The sequence below is a fragment of the Alligator sinensis genome, unplaced genomic scaffold (genome assembly GCF_000455745.1).
Source record: "Alligator sinensis unplaced genomic scaffold, ASM45574v1 scaffold941_1, whole genome shotgun sequence".
NCBI lineage: Eukaryota > Metazoa > Chordata > Crocodylia > Alligatoridae > Alligator > Alligator sinensis.
In genome coordinates this window covers 901,762-919,076 of record NW_005842163.1, presented here as the reverse complement: position 1 = coordinate 919,076, position 17,315 = coordinate 901,762, and the positions used below count along the sequence as shown (strand labels likewise).

Genomic DNA, 17,315 nt, shown 5'->3' with positions numbered 1-17,315 from the left:
CTGTTCAGCCTCCACAAGAGAAGGCTGAGAGGGGATCTGGTGGCCATCTACAAACTGGCCAAGGGGGACCAGCAGGCAATGGGAGAGTTCCTGTTCCCCCGAGCACTACCGGGAGTAACAAGGAATAACAGCCATAAGTTGACTGAGAGTAGATTCAGGCTAGATCCAGTCAGGGCGGCTAGGATCTGGAACCAACTTCCAAGGGAAGTGGTGCTCACTCCTACCCTGGGGGTCTTCAGAAGGAGACTAGATAATCACCTAGCCAGGGTCGTTTGACCCCAGCATCCTTTCCTGCCCATGGCAGGGGGTCGGACTTGATGATCTGCTTAGGTCCCTTCCAAGCCTACCAACTATGAAACTGTGAAATGTAAGTAAAGCCCAGGTAGAAAAGGAGGAACATCTTAGCCAAATGTTCCAGCCTCATTCTTCTCTCTCTTGAACTAGTTTTATATTTTGTAAGTTAAATCGGCTCCACTGAAATTACTTTTAATTGATGTCAGTGTATGTGAGGGGGGGGACTCGGGCCCCATGTTTCTAGTACAGGAAAGTGTTTATCATATTTGGACAAGTTTACTGGATGCTTCAAAAATGATGAATATGTATAATATATATAATTAATGTGTGTATATCCTCATCACAGGCACATCTGAAGATAAATGAATACATTACAGTGGAGTCTTACTTTTTTTTCTTGGCAAGGGAAGCAATCAGTCCATTCTGACCACTGACTCAGTCGACAATCAACTGGAGCTGGAGTATTAGCACTTCTGGTTCTTCTAAAGAGAGTAAGCGACACCAGTCTATGTTTTGAAGTGGAGCCAAGCAACAAAAAACATTATGATATTCATTTTCATGAGCAAATTTTGCGGGAAACTAGGAACTAGAGATAGTTGGACTAGATGTTGTTCAGCTGTGGCGAATAGGTATAGCTGTCCTGAGATTATTGATGCTATGCTAGTTCACGTCGGGTAAACATTGATTAGGGAAGGAAGCAAAGCCAGCACTTGAGTGTCTTAGCCTCTTCTTTCCTGATGTGCTGGCAACCCCCATCCCTCCCTAGTAATACTGTTGTAAAAGGCAGAAATATTTTGGTAAATAAATAACCATAACCATTTAGAAGTGGGTGGGCAAAAAAGAAAATTTTGTATGCGTGTGGGCTGCAAAAGGAGAAGAAAACTTAATATGGCTGTCAAGGTGACAAGTTGGGTTAGGAAGCAACGTTTTGATCATTAGCTCTCTTTTGAAGACTACTTATAAAAGAAAATATATAATGAAAGTGAAGGGACAGTTTGAAGTGAAGGCTACATATAAAATAGGAGGCAAAAGATAATGTTGGGAGCAGCATTGCAAAAAGATGCAGTTATAAGATTAAGGAAAAGGAAGGCAAAATAACCTCTGCTGAAGGGAGGAAAGCCAGCAGGATAACATTTGGAATATAAAGCCCTTTCCTCCCAGCATTTCATCACAAACTTGTCAAGAAAATGTGTTTGCAAGTGCATGGACATGGCATTATAATGCATTAAAATATAGTATAATTCAACTTTTATGGAAGCCTGAAAATAACACTGCAGTATATATAGGTAAAATGGAATGATGTCACTGTACTTGTAAATGTAACACGGCTAAATCCTATTGTCTGTTATACTTGCAAAAACTCTTTGCCACTGGTGGACATGCATGATTTTAATTCTACTTAATTGGTATGTTATGTGGGGCAACAGAGAGCATAATTTCACCATAAACAAAGGCAAAAAGGCATTGCAAGTCTATATAGATTAAAATTTAAGTTACTGCTTGACATCGGCCCAGCAAAGCATAACTGAGCTTCAGCGTCACCAATTAAAATCAGTAGAAATAATCAGTCAAATTGTAAGTGTGCAAAATATGCCTAAATTCAGTAGAAACCGTCCTTTGTATAAAAGATGAGGCAGAATGTTGCATAGGAGACATTTTTTACTTAGATAAAATTTCAATTGGCTTTGGATCAGATCAGATCATTTAGGATGAGACTCAAGTAAGCAGCAGCAGTACACAGCACCAAGAAGATACTTGTTAGGAGTGTGTGAAGTAGGCCCTATTTGATTTGGATTTAGCCCGAATCAGGGACAGTGACTGATTGATTCGGATCACTGTCCCCGATTCAATTTGGCCGAATCCGAATCTGAAGATTCGACGCTGATTCAGAGAATCAGTGATTAAGACACAGGCACAGCTTTTAAAGTTCTTTGTATATACCTTGAGGTACCAGCATGGCTCATGAACGCTGTGATGATGGGGTGAATAGAGCATCCCACAGGAGTGCAGGGGGGCCCTCTGCATGCTTGGCGGTGAACCCACTCTCCTGTGCCCCCCCTGCCCTTGGTGATCAGCCATGAGGGGACCCTGGCTGCCCACCCAGACCCAGGAGGCACCAGTCGATAGCCAGGGGGCATGCGGGGGTGCGGGGGATCCTGTGTGGACGTGAAAGTGGACCACACTTCTGGGTCTGCTGCCGAGCACACTGAGGAGTCCCCTGTGGGACACTCCATGTGCTTCAGCGTTGCAGGGTTCAGAGTCCCTGCTACCTAGAGGTATGTAGAAAAAACATTTAAAGCTGTGTCTATGTCCAAATTGCTGAATCTTTCCAAATCTCTCCGAATCGATTTGGAGGGTTCCGAATCAATTTGGAGAGATTAAAGAGTCCTCTGATTCAATTCGGATTCGGAGATTCAGCAACCGAATCAGGCCAAATCTCCGCCGAATCGAATCAGGGACCAAAGCTTCGCACAGCCCTAATTCTTATCTCATCATTGAGCAGTTGTTATGATTTGCACACCAACCATTTTCATTCGTGTAACACAGCGCCTTGTGTTGTGGAACCAGGAGTACTGCACTGAAATGCCAAAGTTTGCCATCGCTCAGAAAACATGTCAGGGGGTTATTTCTAATTCAGAGCATTATTATTATTATTATTCTGGTGATTAACTAATGAGCTGTCTGTTTTACTGAAAAGACTCCAGTCCAAAGAGAAATATTGATAATTAGAGGAGGCATAGGGTGCATTAGGGATTCAGCAGAAACTGTAGAAGAGAGAATACTAAATGAAAGACACAAAAAGCTCAGCGAGGAAGCCTGTGGATAGACATCAGTGTGCTAGATAAAAACACCCTGGATCTGCCAGAAAACAAGAGAAGCCTTCAGACAACCATAGAGCTCTGGAACACACACACACATACTTTTGACAGTAGGATTTGGTGGCTGTCTTCTTCAGCACTTCATAGAGTATTTAATTGGCTCACCTTCGCCTGGATTTAAATTTACCTCTTCATTATTCCGTCTTGTTTGATAAGTTCATCAAACATCAAAAATCTCGTCTTTGTTCATTTCCAAAAGGGATTACCAGAGTAAGCCTCCATAATTAAGTGTATCTCTACTGCATTTTGTTCTTTCTGCTTCCTCCCTGCCTCCATGTTCCAATTATCACTGATACCGTTTTTTGATCCTTCTAAATCATATTTGCCTTCAGAACAAGTTTGCAATTAACAGCTGCAGAAACATCCAATATCTTCCTATCATAAAACTGTGGCTTAAAAGAAACGTCATGTGTTTATTCCTTTTTTTTAAAAGCTAAAATGACATTCAAAAAGTGAGAAAGACAAACAGGTAGATAGATATTCAATGCCTGTTTAATTCAATATTAGAATGTAATATTATCACCAAGAAAATGGTGTGCGTTTAGACTGTATTGTAAGTCAGACTGTGTACAGATATGTGTTGTTTCTGCATAATATTATTGACTATAAGCAGTAGATGTTCAAAATAATTGTAGTGCTAAACAGTAAAATTAAAAGGGAAATATATTTAATAATAACACTTGATAGATGAGAAATTAACACAAAACTAATATAGTAATGTTAATAAGATTATTTGCTTTAAAAAAAAATTAAAGTTCTTCCTTAAAAAATAAAGCATATACAGGGACCTCAAATAACAAGGAAGGACAATTGCTAGCGTATCCTTTGGATAACTATCAATATATTTTTCTGGTAACTCCTTACAGAAGACATAATATCTATATTCTTCAGGCTGGAACTGAAGTGATAGGTTTGCCTGATATGCAGTAATGTCTATATGTAAAGCTGTCTCTTAAGTTACATGGCCATGGACTTACCTCTGGGAAGACAATCCTGTTAACTCACTGTGCGCTGTAACTGTATCCTGAAACGTTATTACATAGACTAGCAAGCAAATCAGAAGAGAAACCTTACTCAAGCTGCACCACATTTCTTCTAGGAATGTAAATGTTTAATATAAAAATAGATGAAAAGTCTGTTTTTTCACTTGAAGACCCTGTGGTACCAGGGTTGAGAGGAAGTATATCGAAATCTCTGGACTCCAAAGCACAGCCGAATATTGTAAATCATTGACAAAAGCATAAATCCGACCACAGAGCTGCAGGATACATTCTGAAGGCCATCGCCCTTTTGGAAACAGATTCCCGGCTATTGAGTAAAGCAATATATTTAATCATGTTTCTGTTTACCTGGTAAAGTCCAATAAGTCTTATCATTGCAATGTTCACTGGACCAACCTCAAACACGCTTCCTAATTTTGAGAGAGAAGAGACTAATTGTATTTAATGTAGAGACTTTAATGTAATTTTTGAGCGTCTGATATTTTATTGGGGAAAAGTTTTGCTATATGGCAAATCAGATTGTGTGGTTGAATCCTGTTAGGAAGGATGGAAGTGCCATGCCCAATATAGAATACTAAAGGAGATGGCAAATCATTTTTTTCACATTGCCTGCTCCAATAAAATAGTTTCCAGTGTCCAAAGCTGTTGGTTGAGTTATTGCTCAGCTTATAATGGCTGTCATGTTTGCCTGCACAGTCACTGAATCACCAGAATCTAAATCTTTATTTTCTAAAGTGATTTGGGATGAGAAAGATGCAACTCAAATCTAAAATCCTGTCCTCTTCTACATGCTGTGTGAACCCATCTGTCAATCTGTCTCCAGTCCAAAGTTGTGCCGACCTTTAGCATAAATGGCTGCTTTGCACAGTCAAATGCCTTCTCAGCATCTCGTGAGATTATAAAAGCATTGTATCTTCCCCCACCCCTGATAGCCTCAGAAACATGCTATATATAATTAAAGTTATTTGTGCTATGTCTCCTAGATAAAAGGCTGGACTGGTTTGTGCAATCAGGCACATCAACAATTTCTAACTGATTGGTTAGGTCGCTTTGGAGTGGGTGTGAAAGAGAAAGATTTAAGCCATAAAGTAATGCACACCATGCTAGAGGTGGGATTGAAGAACCTCTCTCAAAGGTGTTATGTACTGAAAGTGGGATATATAAAAATTATGGCTCCATTTATAACATTATGAATTGAACTTGTCTGAAATGTGTGTTGGATCCTTGCCTCCGGACCTGAATTAATTCTCTCAACTGCTTTGCTTGAAATGCTGGAAATGGTTTAGACAGGATAAGTTGTGCAGTCACCTTCAGGAAAGTATCCCTACAACTTTGGATAGGGAAATCACTGAGAGGTGGGTAAATGGAAATACTGGTGAAACAGGACTCTCCATAGGAATTAAGCCATGGATTTGAACTTGTGTCCAGCAAACTCCCTAGTAAAGTCTCAGTTGATTGCAGACGGCGTTCTGCAGACACTACATTAACATTTTTACGCCAAATCTGTTTCTTCTGCTGAGGTACGTCCAAGTGTATCATAAAAAGATGTATAACTCTTCATTTAAAAATCTTGCATAGCTAAAATCAGAGGCTGATTAATTCATTGTAAACACATTTGGTCACATGTATAACTGGCTGTTCTCAGTTCCAGCTGAATGGATTTAGATGGCTCTTGTGTGAATTGCATCTCCACTTCCTTAATGTTTTGTTCAAACCGCATGAGGGAATCATTCTTTTTTTTTTCTTGCTGATAAGAATACAGTGTTTTGTTCCACTTCAAAAAGTCGCCAACTAAATCATAAATTCTATAGTGTCTTATCCACAACAACTAGAATTAATGTCTGCATGCAGAAACCATAGATCTTCTAAATAGCACCTGAATTCTGTCTTTGGTGATGTGGTTTTATTAAACAATAAGTCTACAAAACCAAGGCTTAGGGTGAAATTATATTTCACAAACAAATATGAAATTGGCCCCCAGCAATTTAGCCTTTCAACTCCACTGTGTCTAGGCTTACATTTTCAATGTATTCAAATGTCTTTGGCTGTAAAAGATAAGATGCAACTGTGATGGTTCAGAAATGATGCAAGAGGCAAGGATTTCTTCGGGTGACCCCTTTTATTGGCCCAACTGTGTAATTGGGATCAAGTTAGACAAGCTTTCAATGCAAGACATTCTTCCTCAGGTCTGATCACTAGGAGCCAGACAGAGCACAGGAAAAAAACAGCAGTGGGAAGGGGTGAGAAAAAATTCTCAGAGGTAGCAGAGACACAATTAGCAGAAGAAAAGAAGCTGATTACTGGGTGATCAAGGCCTATCAAAAGGGAGGAGGGCTATTCACACCTTTCACAGTGTGGAAAGAATTCAAGGGTCAGGTAAAATACAGTGTGCCATAAAACCGATATCTATGTTTAGTCCTTGGTGCTTAGTGTCCAGCTAGTTTATGAATTATTGGTGTTAGGTACATTTCCCTTGAGAACAAAAATAGTGAGGTTGTGGTTGTGAAAAGGAGTGGTTGTTCTAAGTGTGTGTGTGTGTGTGTGTGTGTGTGTGTGTGTGTGTATCTCTGTCCTTTATATTTTTTTTTTTTTTTCAGTAAGAGTTCACTCTGGTGCACTGTTGCTGTTTAGGCCCCTAAAACATGCCTTTCCCAAAATGTGATATACCTGATCCAGTGCACCAAGTGTCCTCACAGCAACTACGTGGATGAAGGTCATCATTTGTGAACGGTAGGGGATGCAAAGTGTTACTTGCACATACTGCAACATGAGAGCTTAGTGTTAGCAAAGAGTCCAAGAGTACTCAAGGTCAGACTGGATTGGGCAATTCTGGGTACATACTTTCAATCAAAGCAGACCCCTGCCTAGCTATGAAATCTGGCCACCAGGATCACCTCCATTTTGGGTGGATTCAGCTTCAGGTAACTGTTGTTCACTTACAAGCCATTCTTGTCCAAGGGTTTAGTGGTAATTATATAGTTTTTTGTGATGAAAAGTCAGTAGAACTATGCCATCTGCATATTTAAAGAATCACAGAATCAGAGAAAAGTGAATCTAGGGAAGACCCCAGGAGGTCATCTGGTCCAACCTGCTGCTCAAGGAAGGGTCACTTGTATGTAAAGCAGGAGGACAAGAGCCACTGCAAGGGCAGAATGTGGTTGTTAAAATATGTTCAAGAGATCCAAGAAAGATTCCTGGCATTTGAGTCCATACCTGACCAGGTTACATAATGGCTGCATGAAGATATAGAAAAGGACCAGAAAGAATAGGTCCTCGTGGGATTCCAGAAGTCATAAGGTCTAGCAATAGATATCCTATATCCCATTGATTTCAATGGATTTTGGATCAGGCGTATAGCACATGATTTAGGAAGGCTCATATTTAAGCAAGATTGTCCACAATGGGAGTCTAGACATGTTTAAAGGTAAGTAGTTGCTGAAGTCTTCTGTACAATCATGGTTATATTCTGACAACAAGCACCTCTAAAGTACCCCAAATAGATATTGGATAGACATAAAATGTAAAGCTGAAGAACACGTTCTGTTCTCTTTTCTCCTTGTCCTGCCTGAGCAGACCATCTCTTTAAATAGCTAGAAAATAACCATGTGATAACTCTTATTGCCCCAACAATAATTTTTAATCTTGTCCGACAAAAAGCATCTTATTATCTGCTTTACACATGAGGATCAATAAAGCTGCAAACATTTTCTTAAAATAGCTAGATAACTCCAATCATTCTAATGCCTGATGTAGACATATATGGTTAGCTCTCCCTCTACTGGAAAAACACCAATATAACTCCTCTGTATGGAAATAACCAGAAGCTCTGCTTAACAGAAATTGTGAGCCAGTGATCTGTGTTTTGGCCTCATATAAGGACAGTGAGATAGGAATTCCCATGTCTGAAAATGACCTCTAGCATAAGGGTTGCATTGCGTAAGTCCCACTTTAGCTCTAAAGCATTACCATAAGCCTTGAGTGAAGGACACGCCCCGAGATGGCCACCTTCTGCCGAGTGTCTGTATCAGCTCATTAGACTCTTTTGGCATATAGCTAATGTTGAGCTGTGCTTTGAAAACAGCCCTGTCAAGAGTCCTAAAAGTACCCCAAGGCTTTGGAGCATTTGTATGTGTAGTTGTAGTCTCGGTTGCTCCCTAGTCCAGTGCTATGTTCTTGGAAACCAAACTGGCAAAACCACAATACACAGCTTTTTGGAAATCCATGGATTCTGTCTGGCTGACTAGCCTTTTGGCAGCTATCACATGGCCATCACTTCTGGTGTTGCATTGCCATAGTATGCAAAGAAATCCATTTAATGTTCTTGAATCCTATACGGTCACTCCAGCCAAAAGTCTGTCACCTAAACACACATTTAAGCATATAAAAACATGGCCTGGTTTTCAGAGATGTGGCAGTTGTTCCTAGAGGACTCATTGAGGGCTTTATGCAGATTTGATTAGTGAAAATTACTTTTCAATCTGTCCCCAATATAATCATGACAATAAGTTAATGTTTCCTGCAATGGTATCACAAGCAAATAAAAGGTTTGAAATATCCTCAAATTTCTCTAAACTTGTTGGGTGGCTCCTTTTCATTCTACAAAAAACAACTGTCCTCTCTCTGAGATCCCAGGCAGATGTTAAGATGAGTTTAACCAGATAATCATGTCTTAAATAGTAACCTGGCCACACATTCAGGCAAATAGTGGGGTAGTAAAATGGAAAACAGGCCACAACATTACCCACAAAATATGTGTATTAATTTTGTGGCTGATTTCCATTGCACCTTAAATGGAACATGTGTTAGGGTTAGGACTATGTTGAGATCTCCAACCTGCCCCTGGGTAGTCCTTCAGGTGGACAATCAGCTGATTGTTGGCTGGCTCTGAGACTGCACTGGGGCTCGAACTGGCTTAGTGTGGTCCATGCTGGCCAACAATCACCTGATCGTTGTCTGGGTCCAGGAACCACTCCAAGGCCAGTTGGAGCCCTGGTACAGCCTCTATCCAGCCAACAATCAGCTAATCAAACACAGGCTCCAGGGATTGTTCTAGGGCTTGAATTGAGGCCAGTTGGAGTCCCGGTGCTGTCCCAATCTGTCCAACAATCATCTGATCATCAGCTGCCTAGAGACCTCTCTGGGGGTGTTTGGAGCCCCTGTGAGGTCCTGATCCAGCTGATGGTCAGCTCATAATCAACTAATGGTCTGGAACGGGCTCCCAAGGGAGGTGGTGCTCTCCCCTACCCTGGGGGTCTTCAAGAGGAGGTTGGATATGCATCTAGCTGGGGTCATCTAGACCCAGCCCTCTTTCCTGCCTATGCAGGGGGTTGGACTCGATGATCTATTGAGGTCCCTTCCGACCCTAACATCTATGAATCTATAACTTGGGGATCACACCAGACCTTGAACTGGAGCCAGTTGACAATGGGTTGATTGTCGGGCACCTGGGTTTCAATTGTCCAGTGCAGCAGAGCCCAGTATCATGACCCCAGGCTTCCTCTGCACTAGCAAGTAGGGTGCAATTGGGATCCAGTCTCAAAATCACACTTCCTGCCATGCATGTATGGCATGTCAGGAGGTTCAGTTGTTGGAATCGGGGGATCCCATTATGCCCTAAGTGAATGTCTGTCAACTGCCCGAGAGACTGAAAGAACCAGATGAAAGAATATTCCCAGGGTTTCGTTTGCTTGCTCTGGTCTACTTCAATAAGACCCAATGAAAGAACAGAATCAACACCATGTGGCTAAGGTGACTGGTCATAGAGTAGCAGTAAGTAAAATGGAAAATATGTTTGATGAATACAGATTGTGTGTTGGCCAAAAAGTGAAATAGGCAGACGTTTTTTGGGTAAATCCAATTATCTTTTATTAGACCAACTCAAATAGTTGGAATCAAATGAGTGGGTCTAATAAAAGATATCAGATTTACCCAAAGAACCTTGTCTGCCTATATCCTTAGACCAACATGACTACAACCTACACCCCTGCAACATCAACAAGTGATATGCATGGGTATGAAACATTAACTGAATCACTGCAAAAATAATAAGAACATCCTAAAATTCAAGATCCCTTTATGAACCACGGTGACACTTTCAGGGTCAGTGGGTCACTGTGGATAGCTGGTATATCATTAGTAATGATCAGTTGGTTTTTATTCTGAAGATATTAATATGGGCAGCAATAATATTTTGTTCATTATGTGTACTATGGTCCAATGGCCTTAGACCCATTTGGGCAGGCTGTGTACAAATGTAGAATGAAAAGATGATGCCTTTCCCAACGAGTTTACATTTCAGTATTTACACCGGGCAGACTGGTCATTATGTGTTGTATTGTTAGTTCTCTAATCATGTTAATTTGCTATTTGCATGGGATTGAACAGAGACATGTATAATGAGGGGAAGAACAGGGCAGAAAAAGAAGGACCAGAAAAAATTCTTACCTCCACCATCTTGGGTATATTATGGGAAGGATTTAAAATCCCATGAAAGAAAGTAAGGCAGTAAGAAGTACCATCACTGAAGTCTACTTTTCCTGAATGATCCTTTCCAAGAAAAAGGTAAACCCTTGCACATGCATGAGAAAGTTATGACAGTAGTTAGGAAGCTAGCCTGAATCTCCATGATCCTCTTGTTCTCTTAGTGTCACTGCCCTTCAACTGGTTTTGTTCAGTGTGTAGACATGCCCATAAACTTTTTTTCTGACTCTGTCTCCCCCTTCATGGTTCTTTCATCATCTTGTGGACTACCCATTCCTCTGGTTTATCTTTACATCCAATGCCCTTGACCTCCCTTTGTACTTTTCACTGTCACTGGGCTTGGGCTGTCACATGGGTGATCCTAGTTGTCTTCTTGTCGTGGCCTTTACCCATGCATTCCAGGTCTGTGGGACACCAACTGTAGAGAAAAGAGGTTGAAACCTGGCAAAAATGTTCCTATTGATAAGCATATGTATTCACACACATGATTTCCTCGAATGTTAGCAAAAAAACCCCATACAACATACATATAATGTTCTTTCTATTGTTCATCAGGTCTTTGCTTATGCGATCTGAGGTGTACCTTCTTATGAATAATCTGCATCTGATAAACCAAGAAATTGCATTGCTTCATGTAACCACACCTTGCTTTGACTGTATCGATCAAACTGTAGTCCCCACTGGAAACTGCTCATTAGCACAATGAGATGACAAATCCCTCTGTTGTATCAATGGCTCTATTCTGCTTCATAGATCTCAGCACCAAGAACAGCATAACACTCGACACGGGCCTAATGTTTCAGACAAGATGTAGTTAGGATGCACATTTGGCCACCTGCTCAAATGAACATATACAATAATATAGGTATTTTACCAAGACTCGTTTACAATATTCTACCGTAAACACGTCATACCATCTTCTGTAGAGCCTATCAAATGCAGCAGGATTTAATAGTGTGGAATTGTGCCATATATTGCCTAGCAACTTCAGGAACCTCCAGCAGCATTTACAGCCGGCCAATAAATGCCAGAAAGACTGCAGCATTAGCCCCAGCCAGCACATACTCAGCATATTCCTGCCATTAAAGTCAGGCTGTCCCAAATTGATAGAGACAGCACTTTCCTTCCAGGTGCTGCAGAGTTTTCTGAAAGGACAGAATAAATGAAATGGGTATAGTAAAGAGAAAGGGGAAAAAACCCCATCCAGGAACAGATCGGTGGTGATGCAACAAACAAATCAAAGGGCAGAGGCTGGCAGTCTCGAGTTGATGATTGTTACAAGAGTTGTATCTAAAAAGTAATGACTTTGCATAGATAGTACATATAAAGAGTACCATCTAGTGGCAGATAGGCACAGGGTCTGTATAAATATTGTTCGCTCTGCCAGACTGCTTCCTAGCTGAGTAGCTGTTAACTGCTGCTGTATATAGGACATCTTAACCCCATGCTGTCCTCCCGTACACTTAGAGTCTGTGGGTTTTGGGAGAACACCGTGTGCTATTACTGCAAAAGAGAACATCCTATCTGATCAGTTAAGTAGCAAAAGAGAGGCTAGTAAATTGTCTTATTGCTGAGCTAACTACCCCTTTTTTTTCTGGGAAAGCTGCTCTGAAAACAAACCCAATGGTTCAGGGTCAGGATAGATCCCGCTGGCCTGTTTTTTCAGAAATAGCCGGTGACAATAGAAATGTGGTTTGTCCCTAGTCCTGGTTTGTAAACAGATCACTAAAAAAGAATCACTGAAAAAGAAGAGATGCCTTATTTTGAAACATAATTGGAGTGGGTATTTATTTTTGCCAAACTGATACTTCATGATGAGGAAGATTCTCCTTTCCTCTTGGGAAACATGTTTTCATCATTCTGAGGTCTCTTTTGTGCTCAAAGTAGCACAGCCTGATTTATAAAGAATAGCAGTGCATACAGCCGTATATACTTCTTCCATCTTCCCACAGGTAAAGACGAGAGGATTGATATCAAATAGGAGACCTAACAGAGCCCTTGGAAGGGAACAGGGTATGCATTTATGGATTAGAACTAGAGCCTGAGAGTCAAGGCACCTGGGGTTTGTTTCCAGTTCAGTGATAACCTGAGCTTTAATTCACCCACAGGTAAAATGGGTATGGCAAAAACACTTGCATCTCTATAGTCCTTTACAGTCATGCATCAGGTAATGAATCCTCTCTATATCAATATGGCAAAAGTGGGCATTTAGCACAGCCAAGTCCTGCTACATTCTGAGTTTTGCACATGGCAACTAGGAGTTTCACCTGAGAATGGAGCAAGATGGGCTGTAGGACCTGACCTTGCAGGGCCAAAATGCTAGCCCCACATCAGACAGAATTACCAGGAACCTGGTTACCTAGTGTTCAATGGCAGCAGTGGGTGTAAAGGTGAAATGACATGTTAAGCTACACTTAGACCATATTAAGGGCACTTAAAATGCAAGTGTCTTCACTTCAAAGTTCATTATCTCATGCTTTCGTATGGTCTAAGGGGTAAGTTACATGTTACAGTAAGACCATAATACAGCTGAGTAACGTTGTGTGTTGTGAAAGTTAGAATGTGCTGTGAATGGTAAGGGTTAATGCTGTTTTTTGTAGTTTTGACTTGCCACTAGAGCACTGGTGAGGAGGGTTGTAGCTAGGAGCCATCACATCTGGACTCTATTCCTGCTGGGAGTGGTGCATCCTAGGAGTCTGGAAGACTGCAAATTGCTTGTTTTATCTCCATGGAGTAAAATTAAGTTACCCTAACATGACCCAGGTAGCACAGTCCAGAGCTAACCCGTGTCTAAAGTGGTGTAACTTTGAGACACTCAAAGGGCACTTAGCATAAGTTAACAAACTTCAAAATGTGAGTGCTCGTGCTTTAAGTGCACTTACTATGCTCCAAGTGTACTGTGTAACTTCACCTGAACACACAGGGTCACATACTGAGTTGGCAGTCTCATTTGGGGATTAGATTGACCCTTCTTTTTAATGCAAATATAGCTTTTGACTGATTATCAGAGGGGATCATGATAAGATATTAGCTATACGTTGGGTGTGTCTACACATCCCCTTTAATGTGCATTTGCCTATGTTAATGCGCATTAAAGCATCATAAAAACCCATTTTCTCTCGCTAATGCGCATTAAAACAGGCTAATGCGCATTTTTCTAGTACCTCACAATGGAGGTATTGCGTTTAATGTGCATTGCCTAAAGCACATTCATGAACGTGTAGATATACCCATTAAGTATAATAGAGATGAGATAACCTGAGCAGAGATTTTGTTTTTCTATAAGGAGGTTCTGTGGGTGGGATTATCAGCCATGCTTGTTTTTGGTTTAACTCTGTGCCCAATGCAAAGGAGTTTATATCTGATTCCAGTAGCAGCAGAGCTTGACTAATACCTTTTAGTCTTTTGCCCTATACACCTAGGACTTTTTATATGTGTAGGTCCAAATGCTGTTGGTCCTTCTTGCAGGAAAATCTGACAATACTCTCTTGGCTAAGGAGAACTACTGTTCCTAGGCACAGGGACAATTTGGAGTCTCTTCTTCTCATTTAAAACAAATAATTTGCTGGGTTTTTGTAAACAGTGGGAAACCTTCTATGATGCCAAGGCTACCTGTCCTGTCCTGTCTGGTTCAAAAAACTTCTGAACCACATCCTTCTGGATCCTTACATCATGGAGCATATCACATAAAGAACGAGGCAAACTTCCAATCCGTTTTGAAAATTATCTCTGCATAAACTAACTGCAGTACAGCCATCTAAACACTGACTCTCCTGGCTTGTTCATCTGCCCACCGATTGAGCAGATGAGTTACCTTCTTTACTCGGTTCTCATTTATACATTGCCCCGCTAATTTTAAACTCCGAAGAGAAAAAGCAAGATGTTCCATAGGCAGAGGGAGAAAACACGCAGGGAGACACCCGTGGCATAATAATCTTCTGCTCACCCCTCTCAGGGTCCTCAGTCAGTAACAGAAGGGTTTCCAGATGGGACTTTGCTGATCGTGAAGATGGTTTTATGCTTTCAAGTTCTCCAGGTGCAGAAGCCTTGGGGTCCAGTTATCCTGCTATTTTATTCCCAATTATAGCTAAAGGTGAAGACTCCAGCTGGTCAAATAATTTCTGTCAGGCTTATTTACTGATGGAAAATAGGGGCTTTGACTAAACAAAACGTTTTGCCAGAAATGCCTTCCTTTTTGCAGAAAACAGTGATTTTGCATTTAAAAGAAATAACACTTGCAAACCAAAATACTTCAACTTTTGAATGAATATTTTTATATTCAAGGTTCCTCTATAAATTGAAATGGTCCATTGAAAATTGAGATATGATGATGATTATTATGATTATTACTGTTGAACTCTAGTGAAAATTTCACTTTCCAAGAATTTGGAAATGTGTGCAAGTGTTGCTAAGCCCTTCCTTTTCCATCCCCATTTAGGCTGCATGCATCATAAAAATGGTGGGCTGGGAGATGGAAGAAAAAGAAATCAGGTGGATTCTGAAATTTTAGGAAAACTGAGAAGAAAGTGGAAGTCATTAGGAGGGAAAAGAAAGATAAGGAAAGAAGTCTTCTTATCTTGCTCTTCCTTGTAATGTAAGGTAACAGGGAATTGGACAAAGGACTTTATGGTGATTCAATGAGGGAGAATTCACTATCCAAACTATCAGGGGCATAGCAACTTTGGATTGCAGGAGAGGTCCTGCACACAGTAAAATAGTGAACCTTTGCAAGAGGTCTAACTTTCAGAGAATCATGAGGAAAAACTTCAGAGCATCTTAGAGAGGAAGAAAGCCACTGATACAGGCCATCATGATGACAGACCAGAAACCAGACATGCTGGGGTCTGTTCCTAGCTCTGCTTTTCATGGTTTCTGTGACCTTCAACAGGTCACTCAGCCTCTCTGCATCCTTGTTTCTTGAGTCTTAGAAGAGTTGCAGAGCTCAGTTAAATGCATCTTGCAAAAGTTAATTAGAGCTTTCAGTGGAGGGTGCTAGAGAAATGCAAATCATTACTATCATTTTCTCCGTCAAGGATCAAATCTGATGACCCCGTAGGATGTTGATGTTCTGGGTAAAGAAAAAAATAAGGCTGTAAACTCAATCTCACCCCCATCTTGATCTCAAGTCTCAGCTTGCATTAAGTCTTTGGGAGAGTGGGGGATAACAGGTGTACAGAGCGGTCTTTGCAGGAATTGCTCTAGTCTGGTGGTGAAGTAGCATAGCAATGACATTCCTCTACACACACACGTGTCCTGGCAGATGCCTTTGCCTTCCCATTTCCCAGACACTTCTTTCACCCAGGTCTGACATAAGAATTTTTCTGTAAGGAAATGCTATGCTATCAAAAACACTCCTCGTTGGCTCTCAGTGGGGTGGAGAGGCCATGTAAGTGTAATAGGTATGGGGCCACATAGCTGGCAAAAACTATGGGACTTTCAAGTGCAAGAAACTGCAGTGCCTCCTATTAACCTCACTTGGAGTTGCAGCTATTTTACTTTTCTGAAAACCACACTTCATATTTCCACATGCCAAAAGTGCACATAGCAGTCGTGAGCACATGGCTCACGGGATGAGGGTGGAGGGGTCCAAGGCATCTTATGGGAGAATCTGAAGGAGAAGACTGTGCCTCAGAAAATAGCTGAAAGTTTTATTTCAGAATACGAGGGTTTCCGACAAAGCCCTTGACAAATTTACTGGCCAGTGTCCAAGTGCAGAACAAAATGCAATAAGAAATGATTGTGTTCTCCTTCAGAGTCAGTGTTATTTCTGCACCTGCTGCCTGTTTTGTGGTGATATTATTCAAGACCTTCAGCAGCCCTAGAAAATGCACTAACAGTATTTAGATTGTTAGCTCCATAGGAAGGCACCTCCTCTCCCATAAACAGAGCAGATTGCATTGTTAGCATTAATCAAATAGAAAAAAAGCAGCCAGAAGGTGGGAAAGAGCGGCAGACTACAGCAAGACAGCCAGTGCTGGAAAATGAATTGGCCTCACATTTTAAACATTTGCTGAGACTGGGAGGTTTAGTTTGTCCTGCCAGTCAGCCAGCCCTGCACTGCCCCACAGCTCACCTCCCCCAGGCCATTCCCCACCCCTAAGGCAGGGTATTCCTCCTGCTTCTCACTCACAGCCTTCTCCCCCGACATAGACCCATACACTTATTCTATTCCTGAACCTACCCAAGACCCCCTTTTCTACTGCGCCCCCTCCCCAATCCTAGTCCTCCCCCCCACTTACAAGCTTCACAAAATGTAATCCTACCACTGCCCCTCCTGAGACCAGGCACCTCTCTGCTATGCTTCCCACCCACCATTAACCCTTTACACAGGCTTTCTCAGTTCCCCAGGTGAGGAAGGGGGATAGCATCTGCCTCTGTGCAAGCACTGGAGTGGCCTGGGTCTCTAGACTGCTTCAAAATCTGAGGCTGCACCAGGTTCTGCAGTACCATGTAAACCCTTATGATTTGTGCTTCTGTGCCCGGGGGGATAGCTCCTAACTTTGTTCTCAGAGGGGTTGGACAGGGAGGAGGAAGGTGTGAGTAAGAGGGCTGCTTCCAGGTGAGGATATTCTGCACTCCACTGCCCCCAGGGCCTGGCTAGGGAGGGGCCAGGCTGGAGTGATGCAGCCCTTGTGCTCAGGTGTGCTTCCCGGCACGCTCC

At 41.7% G+C, this 17,315-nt stretch overlaps 1 protein-coding gene across 1 annotated transcript in view; it reads right to left on the bottom strand.

The window, feature by feature from the left end:
• Positions 1–4,418, bottom strand: part of C8A (complement C8 alpha chain) — a 36,594-nt gene extending 32,176 nt beyond the window's left edge. Inside the window, exons 1-2 of the mRNA XM_006025733.3 lie at positions 4,151–4,418; positions 683–776 (exon numbers count right to left, since the gene is read on the bottom strand). Coding sequence (XP_006025795.1) covers positions 683–776; positions 4,151–4,263 — 207 coding nt within the window. The 5' untranslated portion in view covers positions 4,264–4,418. The remainder of the gene's footprint in view (positions 1–682; positions 777–4,150) is intronic.
• Between the last annotated feature and the right edge of the window lie 12,897 nt (positions 4,419–17,315).